Genomic DNA, 18,270 nt, shown 5'->3' on the forward strand with positions numbered 1-18,270 from the left:
TTTCACCATGTTGACCAGGATGGTCTCGATTTCTTGACCTCGTGATCCACCTGCCTCGGCCTCCCAAAGTGCTGGGATTACAGGCTTGAGCCACCACGCCCGGCCTTGAACATTATTTTTTATAGCAGCTTTGTAAGTGAATTTAGTGCTGAGCTGATGTGAGATAGTTGATAGGGTAGTCATCTTGATATGAGGACTAGTCAGAGAGTGGTGATTGTTAAAAATTGGATACCATGGTTTAAATCAAACAGAATATGTAGAGAGAGATTTTATTTAAATACAGCATGGTTGACTGGTCTCATCATCTGCAGTCATTTGAACTAGAGAAACCTGTTCTAGAGTGTTCTTATTTAGATGTTTTTCCTTACCCATCTTGAGTGTTCTTGTTCTCTTTCTTAGGATATGGTCTACCAGATGACATTGTGATAGAAAAGAGGGGCAAAGGTGACACTTTTGTGGACTGCACAGGTGCTGATATTAAAATCTCAGGCATAAAATTTGTTCAGCACAATGCTGTAGAGGGAATCTTAAGTAAGTATCTGAATGTTTGATGTATTGTTTCTTCTAAGCTTTGAAGGAAAACTGTACTCTCTATGGAAGATAGAATTTAATGAAATGCCACTCGAGTACAGACATACCTTGCTTTGTTGCACTTCACAGATACTGAGTTTTATACAAATTGAAGGTTGTGGCAACCCTATTTCCAGCCAGTCTGTTGGGACCATTTTCCTGAGAGCATGTGCTCACCTTGTGTCTCTGTGTCGCATTTTGGTAACTCTCACAGTATTGTAAGCCTTTTTAAAAAATTATAGATGATACGCTGATCTGTGCCCAGTGATCTTTGATGTTACTACTGTAATTGTTTTGGGGTGCCATGAACTACATCCATATAAGATGGTGAATTTAACTGATAATTTTGTAGGTTCTGACTGTTCCGCCAATCAGCCATTCCCCTATCTCTCTCCTTCTGTTTGTACCACTCTATTCCTTGAGACACAGCAATATTGAAATTAGACCAGCTAATAAACCTGCAATGACATCTATGTGTTCACGTGAAAGGAAGAGTCACCTGTCTCTCACATTAAATTAAAAAACTAGAAATGTGTAACTTAGGAAGGCAAGTCGAAAACTGAGATAGGCTGAAACCTAAGTCTCTTGTGTCAGTTGGCCAAGTTAAGAATGTGAATGAAAAGTTCATTGAGGAAATTAAAGACACTACTCTAGTGAACATTTGAATGATAAGAACGTGAAACAGGCTTATTGCTGATATGGAGAAAGTTTCCATAGCCTGGATAGAAGATCAAATCAGTTACCACATTCCTTAAATCAAAGCCTACTCCAGAGCAGAACCCTAACTTCTTCAATTCTGTGAAGGCTGAGAGAGGTGAGGAAGCTGTAGAGGAAGAGTTTGAAGCTAGTAGAGGTTGGTTCATGAGGTTTAAGGAAAGAAGCCATCTCTATAACATAAAAGCACAAGGTGAAGCAGCAAGTGCTGATGAAAATGCTACAGTAAGTTACAGAAGATCTAGCTAAGGTAATTGATGAAGGTGGATACACCAAACAACACATTTTCAGTGTAGATGAAATAACCTTCTATTGGAAGAAGATGCCATCTAGTACTTTTCATAGCTAGAGAGAAGTCAGTGCTTGGCTTCGCAACGTCAAAGGACAGACTGACTCTCTTGTTAGGAGCAAATGTAACGGGTGACTTTAAGTTGAAGCCAGTGCTCATTTACCATTCAGAAAATCCTAGAGCCCTTAAGAATTATGCCAGATCTACTCTGCCTGTGCCTTAGAAATGGAACAACAGAGCCTGAATGGTAGCACATCTGTTTATAACATGGTTTATTGAATATTTTAGGCCCAATATTGAGACTTGCTACTGAAAACAAAAAGATTCCTTTAAAAATATGATTGCTTATTGACAATGTACCTGGCCATCTGAGAGCTGTGATGGAGGTGTATCAGGAGATTAATGTTGTTTTCATGCCTGCTAATAACATCTATTCTGCAGCCCATGGATCAAGGAGTAATTTCGACTTCCAAACCTTACTACATAAGAAACATACTTCATAAGGCTATAGCAGCTATTGATAGTGATTCCTCTGATGGGTCTGGGCAAAGTCAATTGAAAACTTTCTGGGAGGGATTCATCATTCTAGATGTCATTATGAACATTTATGATTCATAGGAGGAGGTCAAAATATCAACATTAACAGGAGTTCTGGAGAAGTTGATTCTGGCCCTCATGGATGATTGAGGGGTTCAAGACTTGAATGGAGGAAGTAACTGCAGATGTTGTGGAAATATCAAGAGCCTGATGATAGCAAGTAGAGCCTTAAGACATGACTGAATTGCTACGATCTTACAAAAATTGGAACAGATGAGGAGTTGCTTCTTATGGATGAGCGAAGAAGGTGGTTTCTTGAGATGGAATCTCCTGGGGAGGATGCTGTGAACATGGTGGAATGACAACAAAGGATTTAGAATATTTTGTAAACTTGATAAAGCAGAGACAGACTTTGACGAGATTGACTCCAATTTTGAACAACTTTCTACTGTGGGTAAAGTGCTATCAAACAAGATCACATGCTACAAAGAAGTCTTTTCATGAAAGGAAGAGTCAATGCGGCAAACTTCATTGTCTTTTAAAAATTGTCACAGCCACCTTAACCTTCAGCAAACACCATTCTGATCAGTCAGCAGCCATCAACATTGTGACCAGACCCTCCACCAGCAAAAAGATGATGTCTTGCTGAAGGCTTAGAGGAGTGTTAGCATGTTTTAGCAAAATAAAGTATTTTAAATTAAGATGTGCACATTTAAAAAAAATAATGCTTTTTGTGCACTTAACAGACACATTAGAAACATACTACTCATTAGTATAAATGCACACACTCATCAGTGTAAACACAAATTATTAATTTTTTGATACAGAGTCTTGGTCTGTTGCCCAGGTTGGAGGACAGTGGTGCCATCTCAGCTCACTGCAACCTCTGCCTCCCTGGTTCAAGCGATACTCCTGCCTCAGCCTCCCCACTAGCTGGGACCACAGGCTCCTGCCATCATGCATGGCTAATTTTCGTATTTTTAGTAGAGACAGGGTTGTACCACATTGGCAGGGTTTGTTTTGAACTTCTGATCTTGGGTGATCTGCCTGTCTCAGCCTCCCAAAGTGCTGGGATTACAGGTGTGAGCCACCATGCATGGCCTAAAAAATTATTTTTTTATGTACATAATGTGACGACTTAGCAAACTTAACCCTGAAATGAAAAATAAACCTATTCATGATAATTTGTTAATGTTAGTTTCTTTTCTGTGCAGTGATTTTTTCTTTGAAAACTTTCCAGTGTTGTGGTCTGTGTTCTCTGTATTCATGGTAGCACTAGATTGACGTTATCTCCACGTGGCAGTAGTGTTTGTTTACTGGAATCTTTGTATCCCCTTTCTTGATTCAAGGTCTTTTTCTTCTGAGATACTCAGCAAAATTGCTCTCTGATACTTTTTTTTTCTAGTAATGAAAAGTGCTTTTGTGTCTGAGGTCAAGTCATTCTTTTTAAAGAATGTTGCTTTTCGATTGTAGAAAATAACTCAAAATCGTCATCATTTTATATTTTATGAATTTGTAATTTAGGTAAGAAAATTTAAATGGTAGCTTTTGAGAAATATTTAGTCCACATCTAATGTCAGCACCAGGCTATCTCTAATACTGGAAAAGGCACATTACTTCTTAAAGCAGTCAGCATGTGTTTTCGTCACAGTTGTTCACCGTGGTAAGACTACGCTGGAAAACTGTGTGCTGCAGTGTGAGACGACTGGAGTCACAGTGCGGACGTCAGCAGAGTTTCTGATGAAGAACTCGGATTTATATGGTGCCAAGGTAGAAACACTTGTCCTCTTAGGGAAGTAGTTTGGGTTTAAGTTGTAAATGAATGTATGAAATATGGGACCAAGATGTATGTGCTTACTCCTACTCTCCAGTCATCTCTACCAAGTCAGTCAAACTCAACTGTGCAAGGGTCTTCTCATGTTGCATTTTCAAATCACAGGAAGAAAAGTAATAAATCTCACAATTGCTTTATTTAGCTTTAAGAGAGGGTTTGTCCATTAAAATTATAACTTTGTAATTGTAGATTCACACAGTATTGTAAGAAATAGCAGGGAGAGGTCCTGCATGATGCCCTTCACCAGTGTACCCTAACAGTAACATCTTGTGAAACTGTCATGCAACATTACAACCAGAATACTGACATCAGTCCAGTCAGGTGGAAGAATATTTCCATCACCAAAGGAACTCTTCATGCTGCCACACTCACCTGCCTCTCTACCACCAACCTCTTCCTTAACTGCAGACACACCTTAAGCTGTTTTTCTTTTTCTTTTTTTGAGACGAAGTCTTGCTCTTTTGCCAGGCTGGAGTGCAGTGGCACGATCTTGATTCACTACAACCTCTGTCTCCCGGATTCAATCGATTCCCCTGCCTCAGCCTCCTGAGATGCTGGGACTTACAGGCACATGCCGCTGTACCCGGCTAATTTTTTGTATTTAGTAGAGATGGGGTTTCACCATGGACAGGATGGTCTCGATCTCCTGACCTCATGATCCGCCCGCCTCGGCCTCCCAAGGTGCTGGGATTACAGGTGTGAGTCACCCACGCCCAGCGCTGTTTTTCATTTCTATTTATTTCATCATTTCAAAAGTGTAAAATGGCATCACAGTATGTGGCTCTTTGGGACTGGCTGTTCTCACTTAGTGTGGTTCTGTGGAGCTTCACTTAGGTCGTTGTACGTACCCGTAGCTTGCTTCTTTTTACTGTTGAGGAGTAGTCCAATGTGTGGACTATTCCTTAGTTTGTTTAGTCACTGGCAGAACGATGTCTAGATTGTTTCCAGTTTTTGCCTATTGTCAGTAAAGCTGCTATAAACATTTGGGTATAGGTTTTTGTGTGAGCACAGTTTTTATTTAAAAAAGTTTTTTTTAACATTTATTTTTTTGAGATGGAGTCTCACTCTGTTGCCCAGGTTGGAGTGCAATGGTGCGATCTCGGCTCACTGCAATCTCCGCCTCCTAGGTTCTTGCAATTTTCCTACCTCAGCCTCCCAAGTAGCTGGGACTATAGGCACACGTTGCCACACCTGGCTAGTTTTTTTTTTTTTTTTTTGTATTTTAGTAGAGATGGGGTTTCACTGTGTTGCCCAGGCTGGTCTTGAACTCCTGAGCTCAGACAATCCACCTGCCTCTGCCTCCCAACGGGCTAGGATTACAGGCACGAGCCACTGCACCCAGCTGACAGTTTTAATTTTTTTAAAAATTAATTAATTAATTTTTTCTTTATAGATTACTCAGTCTTGGATATGTCAGTTTTTATTAATTTTTTAATTATTATTATTTTTTGAGACGGAGTTCCACTCATGTTACCCAGGCTGGAGTGCAATGGCGCGATCTCAGCTCACCGCAACCTCCGCCTCCTGGGTTCAGGCAATTCTCCTGCCTCAGCCTCCTGAGTAGCTGGGATTACAGGCACGCCCCACCAGGCCCAGCTAATTTTTTTGTATTTTTAGTAGAGACAGGGTTTCACCATGTTGACCAGGATGGTCTCGATCTCTTGACCTCGTGATCCACCCGCCTCGGCCTCCCAAAGTGCTGGGATTACAGGCTTGAGCCACCGCGCCCGGCCAGTTTTTTTTTTTTTAAGGAGTAAATGCCCAAGGATGCAGCTGTAGGTCATATAGTAGTTGCATGTTTAGTTTTTTTTTTTTAAAGAAACTGCTAAAATGTTTTCCAGGGTAGTTGTACCATTTATATTCCCACTAGCAATGTTGAGTGGTTCGGTTTCTCTATATCTTCAAGAGCGTTTGATATTTTGACTATTTTTCGTTTTAGCCGTTCTGATAAGTGTGTAGTAATATCTCGTTGTTTTAATTGTCATTTCCTCAGTTGTTAATAATGTCAAGGATTTTCTCATATGCTTATTTCTCACTCTTATATCCTCTTTAGTGAAATATGGATGACTTTTGCCCCATTTTCTGATTGGATTGTTTGTTCTTCTTTACTGTAGAGGTTTGAGAGTTCTCTGTATATTCTAGATACTAGTCCATTGTCAGGTATGTGGTTTGCAGATATTTTTTGCCACTCTGTAGCTTGTGTTTTCACCTTCTTCATATGGGCTTTTATGGAGCAGAGTATTTTATTTTGATGAAGTCCAGTATATCAGTTTTTCCTTTTATGAGCTGAGCTTTTGCTGATTTTGCCTAGCCACAGATCCTGATTTTATCCTATTTTTTTCTAAAATTTTTATAGCTTTATATTTTACATAAGGTTGTGATCCATTTTCTAGTTAATTTCGGTATAAGATGTGAGGTTTAGGTCATAGTTCCATTCTTTTCCTATTTTGTTTCACTTATCTGTGTAGCTATCCCTCCACCCGGTAGCTGTACATTAAGTCTTAAAATCAGGTAGAGTGACTTGTCCTACTTTATTTTTTCCAGAATTGTTTTGGCCACTCTAGTTCTTTCGCTTTTCATTTGAAATGTTAGAATAATTTTGTCTATATCCACAAAAGATCATGCTGAGATTTTGATAATAATTTTAATAAACCCCTATTTCAGTTTGAGAAGGATTAACACCTTCTGGTCTTTTTTTTTTTTTTTTTTTTTTTGAGATAGAAACTTATTCTGTTACCCAGGCTGGAGTGCAGTGGCATAAACATGGCTCATGGCATAGCTTCAGTCTCCTGGACTCAAGCCGTCTTCTCACCTCAGCCTCTCAAGTAGCTGGGACCACAGGTGCATGCCACTACACCAAGCTAATTTTTTTTACTTTATTTTTTGTAGAGATGGGATCTTGCCATGTTGCCTAGGCTGTTCTCCAACTCAAAATCCTCCTGCTTCAGACTCCCAAAGTGCTGGCATTGTAAGCATGAGGCACCGCACCCAGCCACATCTTTGTTTTCTTTCATCAGCATTGTGTAGTCTTCAGCATACAAATGCTGTATGGGTTTTGTTAGATTTGTACCTAATTATTTCACTTTTTTGAGTCATTGTAAGTGATGTATATATATTTTGAGATGGAGTCTTGCTCTGTTGCTCAGGCTGGAGTACAATGGTGTGGTCTCCACTCACTGCAACCTCTGTCTCCGGGTTCAAGTGATTCTCCTGCCTCAGCCTCCTGGGTAGCTGGGATTATAGGCATGCACCACCACGCACAGCTAATTTTTGTGTTTTTAGTAGAGACAGTGTTTTACCATGTTGGCCAGGCTGGTCTTGAACTCCTGACATTTTGGTCTGACCGCCTTGGCCTCCCAAAGTGCTGAGATTACAGGCCTGAGCCACCACACCTGGCTGTAAGTGATATTTTTAATTTCAGTGTCCCTAGTATATGGAAATATAATTGATTTTTATATGTTTATCCTATATCCTATGACTTTGTTGAACTGTACTTATAGGAATGTTTTTGTAGCTTCCTTGGGATTTTCTATATATAGAGAGCAATGTTACCTGCAAATAAGGGGAGGTTTTTTTTTTTTTTCCTAATCTTTATGCCTTTTTTTCCCTCTTTGCTTATTGCACTGGCTAGAATTTCCAGCACTATGAAAGCAGACTTTCTTACCTTATTTTTGATATTAGGGAGAATATATTTAGTATTCCATCAAAAAGAATAAGGTTGACCAGGTTTTTAGATATTCTTTATCAAGTTGAAGAATTTCTGCTCTATTTCTTTCTTTTTTTTTTTGAGAATTTTTTATCATAAGTGGATGTTGACTTCTTTTTTTCTGAGTTCCTTTCTCAGGAATATACTGACTTTTAATGTTTTTTTCTGGATAGACTGATATGATCACATGATTTTTTCTTACTGGGAAAAAGAAAATGGTGAGTTACATTGGTTGATTTTCAAATTTTGAGCCAGCCTTGCCTCTGTGGCATAAACCTCACTTGGTCACGGTATAGAATTCTTTTTATATATTGCTTAATTATATTTGCCAATCTTTTGGGAGGAAATTTTGCATCTATATTCATGAATATTGGTCTCTAGTTTTGGTTTTCTGTACTGCCGTTTTTAATCTGGTTTTATTATCGATAATAATAACTTCATAAAATGAATACTGAAGTGTTCCCTTCTCTTCTATTTTGTAGAAGAGATTGTGTAGAATTGCTGTTCATTCTTTAGATGTTTGATGGATTTTGCCAACGAAATCATCTGGGCCTGGAGATTTCTCTTTTGGAATTTTTAAAATTATGAATTCAATTTCTTTAATAGTTAAAAGGGTATTCAAATGATCTATTTCATATTAAGTACATTTTGGTAGTTTGTGCTTTTTGTGGTATTGGACTACTTGTAAGTTGTCAGATTTATATGTATAGACTTGTTTGTAGTACTTCCTTATTCTTCTGATATCTGCAGGGTCTATAGTAATGATCCCTGTTTTATGTTGGTCGTTTGTGTCTTCTCTCTTTAAAGAACCAACTCTTTGTTTCATTGTTTTGTGTTTTTCTTCTTATTGTAATTATTTTGTTTTCAATTTCCTTTATTTTAGTTCTTGTTTTTTTAAAATTTATTTTTCATTTTTATTTTTACTTTTGTATGTTCTTTTTATGATTTCATTCCTTCTGCTTGTTTTGGGTTTATTTTACTTGTTTTGGGTTTTCCACCTGAGATATTAGATTTGAGACTTTTTTCTCATGTAAACATTTAATGCTATAAATTTCCCTCTCAACATTGCTCTAGCTGTTCTGTAAATTTTGGTATTTTTAATTTTTATTCTTTAGTCCATGCAAAATTTAGAAGTGTGTTGCTTAGTTTTTAAATATTTGGAGTTTTACTATTACCTTTCTATTGTTGATTTCAAGTTTGATTTCATTGTGGTCAGAAAACACACTATATGATTTCAATTCTTTTACGTTTCTAGAAGTTTCTTTTATGGCCCTGGATATGGTCTATTTAGATACATGTTCTGTGAGCAAATGAAAAGAATGTGTATTCTGTTGTTGGGTGGTATATCTAATAAAATGTCAACTAGATTATATTGGTTGTTGGTGGTACTGAGTTCTTTTGTATTCTTTCTGATTTTTTTCTTCTGTCAATTGTTGAGAGAGGGGCGTTGAAGTCTCTAATTATAACTAATTTTGTTTACTTGCCTTTTCAGTACTATTAGTTTTTGCTTCACATATTTTTCAGTTCTGTTATTTGATATGTGCTCATGTAGGATTGCTATGTCTTTTTGGTGAGACAGCATGTTTATAATTATTTTATGTCTGTCTCTGGTAATTTTATTTGCCCCAAAGTCTACTTTATCTGATATTAATGTAGCCACAGCTGGTTTCCTTTGATTACTGTTTGCATGATATATCTTTTTTTATTGTTCTAATTTCAACTTGCCTGTATTCTTCTGTTTGAAGTGAGTTGTAGACAGCATATAGCTGAGTCATGTTTTTAATCCACTTTGGCAATCTTAGTCTTTTAGTTGTATTTAGATCACTTACACTTAATTATTAATGTTAAGTCTTTAGTCTGCTATTTTATGTTTTCTGTTTCTTCTGTTTTTCACTTCTTGATTTGCTTTTTACTGCCATCCTGTGGCTACCCGAACATTTTTGAGAATTTTATTTGTTTTTGAAAATATCTCTTTGTATAGCTTTTTTAGTGGTTGCTCTAGTTTTTACATTATATGTACGTGACATCACAGTTTACTGGTGTCATCATTCATCAGTTCAGGTGAAGTGTACCATCCTGTGGATACCCGAAAATTTTTGAGAATTTTATTTGTTTTTGAAAATATCTCTTTGTATAGCTTTTTTAGTGGTTGCTCTAGGTTTTACATTATATGTACGTGACATCACAGTTTACTGGTGTCATCATTCATCAGTTCAGGTGAAGTGTAGATAGCTTCCCTCCTTTTATGACTCTACCATCTCTCTCTCTCTCTTTTTTTTTTTTTTTTTTGAGATGGAGTCTCTGTCACGCAGGCTGGAGTGCAGTGGTGTGATCTCAGCTCTCTGCAACCTCTGCTTCTCAGGTTCAAGCAATTATCTTCCTCAGCCTCCCAAGCAACTGGGATTATAGGCACCCACCACCATGCCCAGCTAAGTTTTGTATTTTTAGTAGAGTTGAGGTTTCACCATCTTGGCCAGGCTAGTCTTGAACTCCTGACCTCGTGATCCATCTGCTTTGACCTACCAAAGTGCTGGAATTACAGGTGTGAGCCACCGTGCTCGGCCCACCATCTCCTTTTGATAATTGTCTTAAATATTTTCTTTACCTGCATACATCCAGAACCACATTAGACAATATTATATTTGTTTCAAATGTCAAACATAATTTAGCAAACTTGAGTAGGAAAGCTTATTGTATTTACCCATATCTTTGCTTACTGTGTTTTTTTTTTCCTTTTTGATGTTCCAAGAGCCTGTCTTTTATCATTTCATTTTTATTTAGATAACTTCCTTTAGTCACTCTATGACGTAAGTCTGCTGGTGACAAATTTTCTTAGTTTCCCATCATCTTAGAATATCTTGATTTCCTCTACATTCCTGAAGACTATTTTCACTGGGTTTAGGATTCTGGATTGACAGTTTTTTTCTTTTAGTTCTTGAACAATACTGTGTCTCTTTCATCTGGCATCCATGATTTCTGATGCTGTCAATCACATTTTCTCTCCTATAGGTAAGTCATGAAATTTTCATTGATGCTTTCAACATTTTTGTTTTTAGCTTATACTAGTTCGATTATGATATATTTTGGCATGGATTTCTTTGAGTTTATTTTGTTTGGGGTTTGCTCAGCTACTTGAACCTGTAGGCTTGTTATCCAAATCCTGCCAAATTTGGGAGCTTTTAGTCATTATTTCTTCAAGTATGTTTTTAGCCACACCCTCTCTCTCTTCTCTTTCAGGACTCTGATGACATGGATATTGGATCTTTTGTTATAGTCCAGCAGATCCCTGGAGCTCTGTTCTCTTTTCTTTTTCAGTATGTTTTCTCTGCTATTGGGTAAATTTTACTGTTCTATCTTCCAGTTAGTTCCCTGATTCTTTCCTCTGTTGTTTTCATTCTGCTGTTGAGCCCATCCACTGAGCTTTCTATTTTAGTTATTGTATTTTTCAGTTCTAATATTTCTACTTGGTTTTTTATATCATCTAATTCTTTGGTGAGGCTTTCATTTTTCATTTAAGTATGTTCATAATTGCTTATTGAAGCATTTTTATCATGGCTGCTTTAAAATCACTGCCTGTTAATTCTATCATCTCTGACATCTTGGTTTTGGCATCTGTTGATTATCTTATTTATTTTGACATCTTCCTGATTCTTGGTATGACAAGGGATTTTCAAATGAAAGTTACATATTTTTGTATTATGAGATCTGAATCTTCTGTTTTAATTTGGCTTCTCTGATACTTCCAGAAGAAGGGACAGGTGGTAGATGGGCATCATCTTGTTACCGGTGGAAGTAGAAGTGATGGTTGTCACTTGGCTTCCATTGATACCCAAGTTAGGTGGGGGAGCTCCTTGCTACTGCTATGTAGGGGTGGGGGGCCTAGCTTCCTACATGGTCTCCACTGACACTGTGATGTATGGGAGTGGTCTTGTTGCCACTGGGCAATGGTGAAAGTGTAGAGTCTCCACTAGGCCTGCTCTGACACTGCCCCAGTAGGTAGGGAGTGGTTGTCTTGATACTGCCAGGTGGGGGTACAAATCCAGGCTCCTCATATAGTCTTCACTGACACTGCTGCAGGGAGGGCCTTGCAACTGGTGGGTGGGGATGAAAATCCTGGCTCCTTGCTTGGTCTTCTCTGGTACTACCCCAGTCGAGGTGCTGGGTTACCTGGTTACATCCTTGACGGGGTGGAAGTCTAGGTTCTTCTCTTGACCTTTGCTAGCATTGGTGAGATTGGGGCTGCTGTTTTATTCTGTGGTGTTTACCTAGAATAGAGCTATTATTGTCTAAAAGTTTTCTGTCTTTCTAGGTTGCCTAGTCCTTTTGTAAGAGCAGCTTTATTTGGTGTGGGTCTGTTGCCGAACTGGACTGCTGGCTTCTTCAGTTCCAAGTCTAGGGATTATGAGGCAAAAAGAAAGGAACGTACCACTGTGTTGGTGTTTTTTGGGTCCTGAGGTCCCTAGCTGGTCTGACGTCTTCTCTCCACTTTTCAGTCTTATGCTTGCTTTATATATAATGCCCATGGTTTTTGGTCATACCTAATAAATGAAACAGGGACGACGTCTACTCTCTCATCTCAGAAGTGGCAGGCTTCTCAGTTACTTTTTAATTGCCAGATTGTTGTTCATTTTCATAATATATTTTGAATATGGCTTTCTTTTTTTGAGACTGAGTCTCATTTTGTCGCCCAGGCTGGAGTGCAGTGGTGCAATCTCAGCTCGCTGCAGCCTCTGCCTCCTGGGTTCAAGCAACTCTCCTGCCTTAGCCTCCCGAGGAGCGAGGACTACAGGCGCGTGCCACCATGCCTGGCCAATTTTTGTATTTTTCGTAGAGATGGGGTTTCACCATATTGGCCATGCTGGTCTCGAACTCCTAACCTAAAACAATCCTCCTGCCTCGGCCTCCCAAAGTGCTGGGATTACAGGCGTGAGCCACCGTGCTTGGCTGAATATGACTTTTATTTGCTACCTGACTGCTGGTTTAAATTGTTCACCTTTGCAAATTTTATGTTTCCTGATAGTTTGATATTTAATTTTAGCTACTTGCTGTAGATACTTTTAAAATGTAATCACCCCTAAATCTTTTTTGCACACAACTGCAACTGAAAATCTCTTAGAAGAGGGCCCAATTAGCAGATTTTTAAAAATGCTGAGGTGGGGACTGGGAGGAGGGGGAGGGATAACAGCTGGAGAAATGCCTGATGTAGGCAACGGTGGGGGTGGGATGGAGACAGCAAACCACCATGGCATGTATGTACCTATGCAACAATCCTGCAGGGTGCAGGATGTGCACATGTACCCCAGAGCCCAAATACAATTAAAAAAAGAAAATTATTTGCTTACAATGAAATTTGTAAAAATTAACTCCATGGCAAGCATAGACCATGAAAAGTCCCAAATATACATTACACTTAATTTTTCTCATTTCATTAGAAAACAAAAAACCTCTACAGAAGAGTTAGATTGGTGTGTACATATGGTTCAGGCATATGTACAGGGTTTAGTAATAATGTTTTCTCATAGAATACTAGTACTAGAAAAGTAACTGAACATACATGCAGTAGATGTGTCATCAGTGGTTATAGCAGCTCTTCTTCATTGATGCTGTTGTGTGTTAAATTATTCCCAAATGATTGCTGAAATAACTATAGGGGTTTGAGTGAATCACTTTTGTTTTCCAAAGTTCCTTGCATAAGCATTAGGAAATAAATCCTTATTACTGTTACTTTTTTTGATGCCATGAGGTATGAGAGAATAGGGTCATGTTTGATCTTTCTGGTTACTGTGTTTAAATGACGCTTGAACAGGCTGCTTATGTTAACGTGGGTGGTAGGGGAGGCCATTGTTTAACTCATAGAAGTGATTGGGTTGGGGTATTTTAAAACTGGCACATTTTGGAAAATGTAGGATCTTGTTTCTATCCACAAATTACAATATTTTACTAAATTCAAGTACTTTTCTCCAACTAATTGAGTGTCTGAGAGATGGTCATTTTGAATGAGTGCATCTTTCAACAAAATTCTTAAATGACTTTTTTTTTTTTTTTTTCGGCAAAATCAGAAAACATTTATCTAGAGTAAAAGAGAGTAGAACAAGAATCGGGTGTTGACACTCAGCCTGTGTGTGTGTGTGTGTGTGTGTGTGTGTGGTTTTGAAAGTGATAAATTGTCAACAACTTGCTAGAGATGGAACAAATAGAAATGTTGATTAAAAATGCCTGATAAAACTTATCTGTAAAATACTTTTTTTGCCATACGTTTGTACTGTGTTGAAGGCTAAGAAGTAATTGTAATAAACTTTTTTAGTCTTGCCTTTTAAAAACTGATTGGCATTATCTCAAACTGTAATTCACAGGGTGCTGGTATAGAAATCTACCCTGGGAGTCAGTGCACCCTGAGTGACAATGGGATCCATCACTGCAAGGAAGGGATCCTCATTAAGGTGAGCATCAGCCAAAACACCCGCTTTTCAAAGGATAGAATGGCTTCACCTACAAATTATACTTTATTAAATTGTTGGGTTCTATTTTCTGGTTTTGAAAAGCATAAACAGTATACACATTTCAATAATATGTCAGTGATTGGAATCTCTTGTGAGAATGCTTTGTTACTTATAGATCTGCAGAAATGACAGAGGAAAGCTCTGTCACTAAGGACTCAGACTGCTCACAACATGGGGCTAAGCATAGCTTTATTTTTAGAGTAGTGTGAATAAAGATTTTTAAAGCAGGAAATGTTGAATATGATGGTTTCTTAAAACATTTGTTTTCAATGTCACAGGACTTCTTAGATGAACATTATGACATTCCTAAAATATCCATGGTGAATAATATAATACATAATAATGAAGGTTATGGTGTTGTCTTGGTGAAACCTACAATCTTCTCTGATCTGCAAGAAAATGCTGAAGATGGAACAGAAGGTATGCTATATTTAGTAATTTTTATTTTTTCTTTATTTCTTTTTTTTTTTTTACTTCTTTACCACTGCACTGATAGTAATTTTTTAATATAAAAACATAATTTACTTTATTTTAGCATTAAATGCTGATTAAGTCTCTGAGTCTTCCTCTCTTCCTTAAAAAAGATTATTGGGATATGCTTGGGAGTGGAGAGAGAGAGAAGCTTAACAAAGCCATAACATTATAGAATGTGAAAGAAACTTTCAAGGTCAACTAGTTCAATTGTCATTCATAATCTTGATGTTGTGTCTTCTGTGCAGTTTCCTTCTTATCATGCTTAGCTTTCAGTGAGGGTGGATGTGTGATACGAGCTATGGGTGTGTGATAGCAACAGTGGGTGTGTGATAGCAATAGTGGCTCCTGCTGGCATTTGTTAAGGCTGGAGGCAATGAAATGAACGTGCCAGGTTGAAAGCTGCGTTTCCTGGAGGGGATGGTGGAGTTTACCTCTGTTTTTATTGGTAGAAGTAAATGTCTTCCTGTCACCTGCCTTTCTTGGCAGCAAAGCGGAGCTAACTCAGTGGAAATGTGTGAACTTCAAGCTATGAGGTAGATCACTATTAAGTCTCAGTCATAGAGGAGGATTAAGCATTGACGTAGGTGAGGAAAGTTTAAAGCAGTTTATTTGTTTAATTGGCTTTTTCAGGTTGAAAGAGGAGTTTAAAAGTTAACCTTTGTCATCCCTTCAGGATTTGCTTCAGTTATATCTCTGCAAGTTCTCTATTTCTTCACAGGTCTCACAAAAGTGAAATCAAGGTGTCAGCTGGGCAGGTCTCATCTGAAAGCTCTGGGGCAGAATCTGCCTCCAAATGCATTCATGTCATTCATTGGCAGAATTCATTCCTTTAGCTCCTGAGTCTGAGGTCTCCTTTCTTGCTGGCTGCTGGTTGCTGGCTGGGGCTGGCACTCAGCTCCTAGAGGCTGCTCTCAGGTTCTTGCCTTATAGCCCTCCATCTCAGCAACAGAGAACCTCCCTTAAGGCAAATCTCTCATGCTTTGAATTTCTCTGACTTCCTCTTTTGCAACCAGCTGGAGAAAACTGATTAGCAACCTTAATTACATTGTAAAATTACAGTGCAAAATTCTTCTGCCATTTAATAGCCAATAAAGTAATACTAGGGGGTGGTGATCATGGGGACTATCTGGAATTAGCTACTAGATTGGGACTTATTTAGAAAAGTTGCACTGTCTTACCAGTCTGTGCATCCTAGCTCCTAACACAGTGCTTAGCAGATAGTAAATATCCAGGAAAGTCTGTTGAGTAAAAGTGATTCTGGGACGAAAAGGGTAAACAGTTCAAAACTGATGATCCTGCATGAGGGTCAGGGAACCTTGGCATAGAAAGCAAGGCAGCTGTTCATTGAGATTCTTATGGCAAAGAATTTGTAAAATCCAGTTAGAGGACAGAAGAAATCCTTTGCCAAAAAAACTTGAAAGCTCTAACAGACTGTGTAGAAATACATGTTTTAGGTGGGTTAGCTTATATATTTAACTATGTTATTATGTGTTTGTTTCTCCAGAAGATAAAGCACTTAAAATTCAGACAAGTGGAGAGCCAGATGTGGCTGAAAGAGTGGATCTAGAAGAGCTGATTCAGTGTGCAACTGGCAAAATGGAGCTTTATGCAAGAACTGACCCTTCTGAGCAAGTTGAGGGAAATTGTAAAATGGAAAAGAAACAAATGCCCCCCCCAAAAAAAAAAACCAAAAGAAAAAAGAAAAGGTTGAGTGAACTGGGGATCACACAGGCTGATGACAACTTAATGTCACAGGAGATGTTTGTTGGGATTGTGGGGAACCAGTTCAAGTGGAATGGGAAAGGTAGTTTTGGAACATTTCTCTTCTGACCACCATAATGTAAGTAGATAGCAAAATACTCGATTTTGCACGTGCTGCCCTAAGAATCACTGCTGCCATTGTAGTTTGCTTTATGTCTGTATTTTATATTTGATTATTTGGGCCTGAGTGAAAGGTAGATTTATTTCCATTTGCAGGTGTTGCACATAAAACACTCCCTCTTTATAAGAAAGATCATAAACACATATAAAATAGAAAATATTTGGAGATTTCTTATCTGAAAGCCTTGCATTCTTAAACACATAGTTCTCTCATATTAAGGGTAATTACCCTTTTTAGTGTAATTACCCTTTAGCATTTCAAAGAGGTGGAAGAAAGGAAGGGAATGCAAGACTAGTGCATAAACATGCAATAGATATCACATGCACAGCTTTCTTAGAGCTGTGTCTTTTCATCCCAGTTATAGTGTTTGATTTCCGTGCTGTATTTGTCTTAAAATAAAAGCTTTTATGATTGGGAAGTTATCTGCCTGATCATACGTATCATTGAGACTCAATAGGGTGCATTTTTCTGTTGAGCTATGCAGTCATCAAAACAGTGATAGTCAGGTGGTTTGAGACAGAAATGAAATGTGTTATTTAGAGCTGATGTTGTACATAGAGCATTTTCACTATTGTTGATTGTGAATGATTAAAAGAAGGTACCTTTCAGGCTGGGCGGTGGCTTAACTTGTAACCCCAGCACTTTGGGAGGGTGAGGCAGGAGGATCACTTGAGCCCAGGAATTCAAGACCAGCCTGGGCAACATAGCGAGACCCCATCTCTACTAAAAATAAATAAAAAAAAAAATTAGCCAGGTGTGGTGGTGCAGGCATGTAGTTCCAGCTACTCAGGAGGTTGAGACTGCAGTGAGCTGTGATTGCACCACCACATTCCAGTCTGGATGACAGAGCAAGACCCTGTCTCAAAAAAAATATTTTTCTCTTACTGTTACAGTATTCTGATTATATTTCTGACACATAAGAGATGTTTGAAATCAAGAGGTTCATAATCAATAGCTTAAAAACAAACCTATATCAGATGTGTGTTCTTGTTATCATGTTGTAAAACACAGCTTCTAAAAATATTTATATTTTAAAAACCGTATGTGATATTAATATGCCTAATGATTAAAATTATAGTGATGAAATAACAAAATCGAATCCTGTTATATCTTTTCAAACCCGCTATGGGCCATCATGTTGGTGTAGCACATGTGATCCATTGAAGAACACACAGTATGTTGGTATCTGTTTTCAAGCTAGGAAGAGTATTACATTTTCCCCATTAAGTGTGGTTATGTTTGTTCCTTAAATTTGAGTAAAAAATAATTCTTATTTTTTTTGATGCTACTAAATGTAGGCTTTATGTTAGACTTATTGTTTCATCATTGAAAGGTATTTTTACTTTTTAAAAATCTTGTTGCAAAGAGGTTTAAAAAGTAATGTTCATTTTTGTATCAGTTTCAGCCAAATGTTGATATTAAAGTCTTGTATTCTTTTTAAAAATTTTTACCTCTAGATGTGACACCTTAAGATAAAAGCCATTTATTCAACTTAAACAAAAAATTACCTTTTTTTTTTTTTTGAGATGGAGCCTTGCTCTGTCACCCAGGGTGGAGTGCAGTGGCGCTATCTTGGCTTATTGCAACCTCTATCTCCTGAGTTCAAGCAATTCTCCTACCTCAGCCTCCCCAGTAGCTGGGATTACAGGTGTCTGCCACCATGCTCAGCTAATTTTATTTTATTATTATTATTTTTTTAGATGGAATTTCACTCTTGTCGCCCAGGCTAGACTGCAATGGTGCGGTCTCAGCTCACTGCAACCC

General features: G+C 38.1%; 1 protein-coding gene across 2 annotated transcripts in view; it reads left to right on the plus strand.

Moving 5' to 3' along the window:
• SHCBP1 (SHC binding and spindle associated 1) overlaps nucleotides 1-16,671 on the plus strand; it is a 42,398-nt gene extending 25,727 nt beyond the window's left edge. For both annotated transcript variants that reach the window (XM_017517916.2, XM_017517919.2), the window contains 5 exons: nucleotides 400-531; nucleotides 3,762-3,880; nucleotides 14,004-14,090; nucleotides 14,429-14,570; nucleotides 16,129-16,671. In XM_017517916.2, the coding sequence (XP_017373405.1) occupies nucleotides 400-531; nucleotides 3,762-3,880; nucleotides 14,004-14,090; nucleotides 14,429-14,570; nucleotides 16,129-16,454 (806 nt within the window). In that variant the 3' untranslated portion in view covers nucleotides 16,455-16,671. The remainder of the gene's footprint in view (nucleotides 1-399; nucleotides 532-3,761; nucleotides 3,881-14,003; nucleotides 14,091-14,428; nucleotides 14,571-16,128) is intronic.
• The last annotated feature ends 1,599 nt before the right edge of the window (nucleotides 16,672-18,270 follow it).

The sequence above is a fragment of the Cebus imitator genome, unplaced genomic scaffold, assembly GCF_001604975.1.
Source record: "Cebus imitator isolate Cc_AM_T3 unplaced genomic scaffold, Cebus_imitator-1.0 Scaffold652, whole genome shotgun sequence".
Taxonomy (NCBI): Eukaryota; Metazoa; Chordata; class Mammalia; order Primates; family Cebidae; genus Cebus; species Cebus imitator.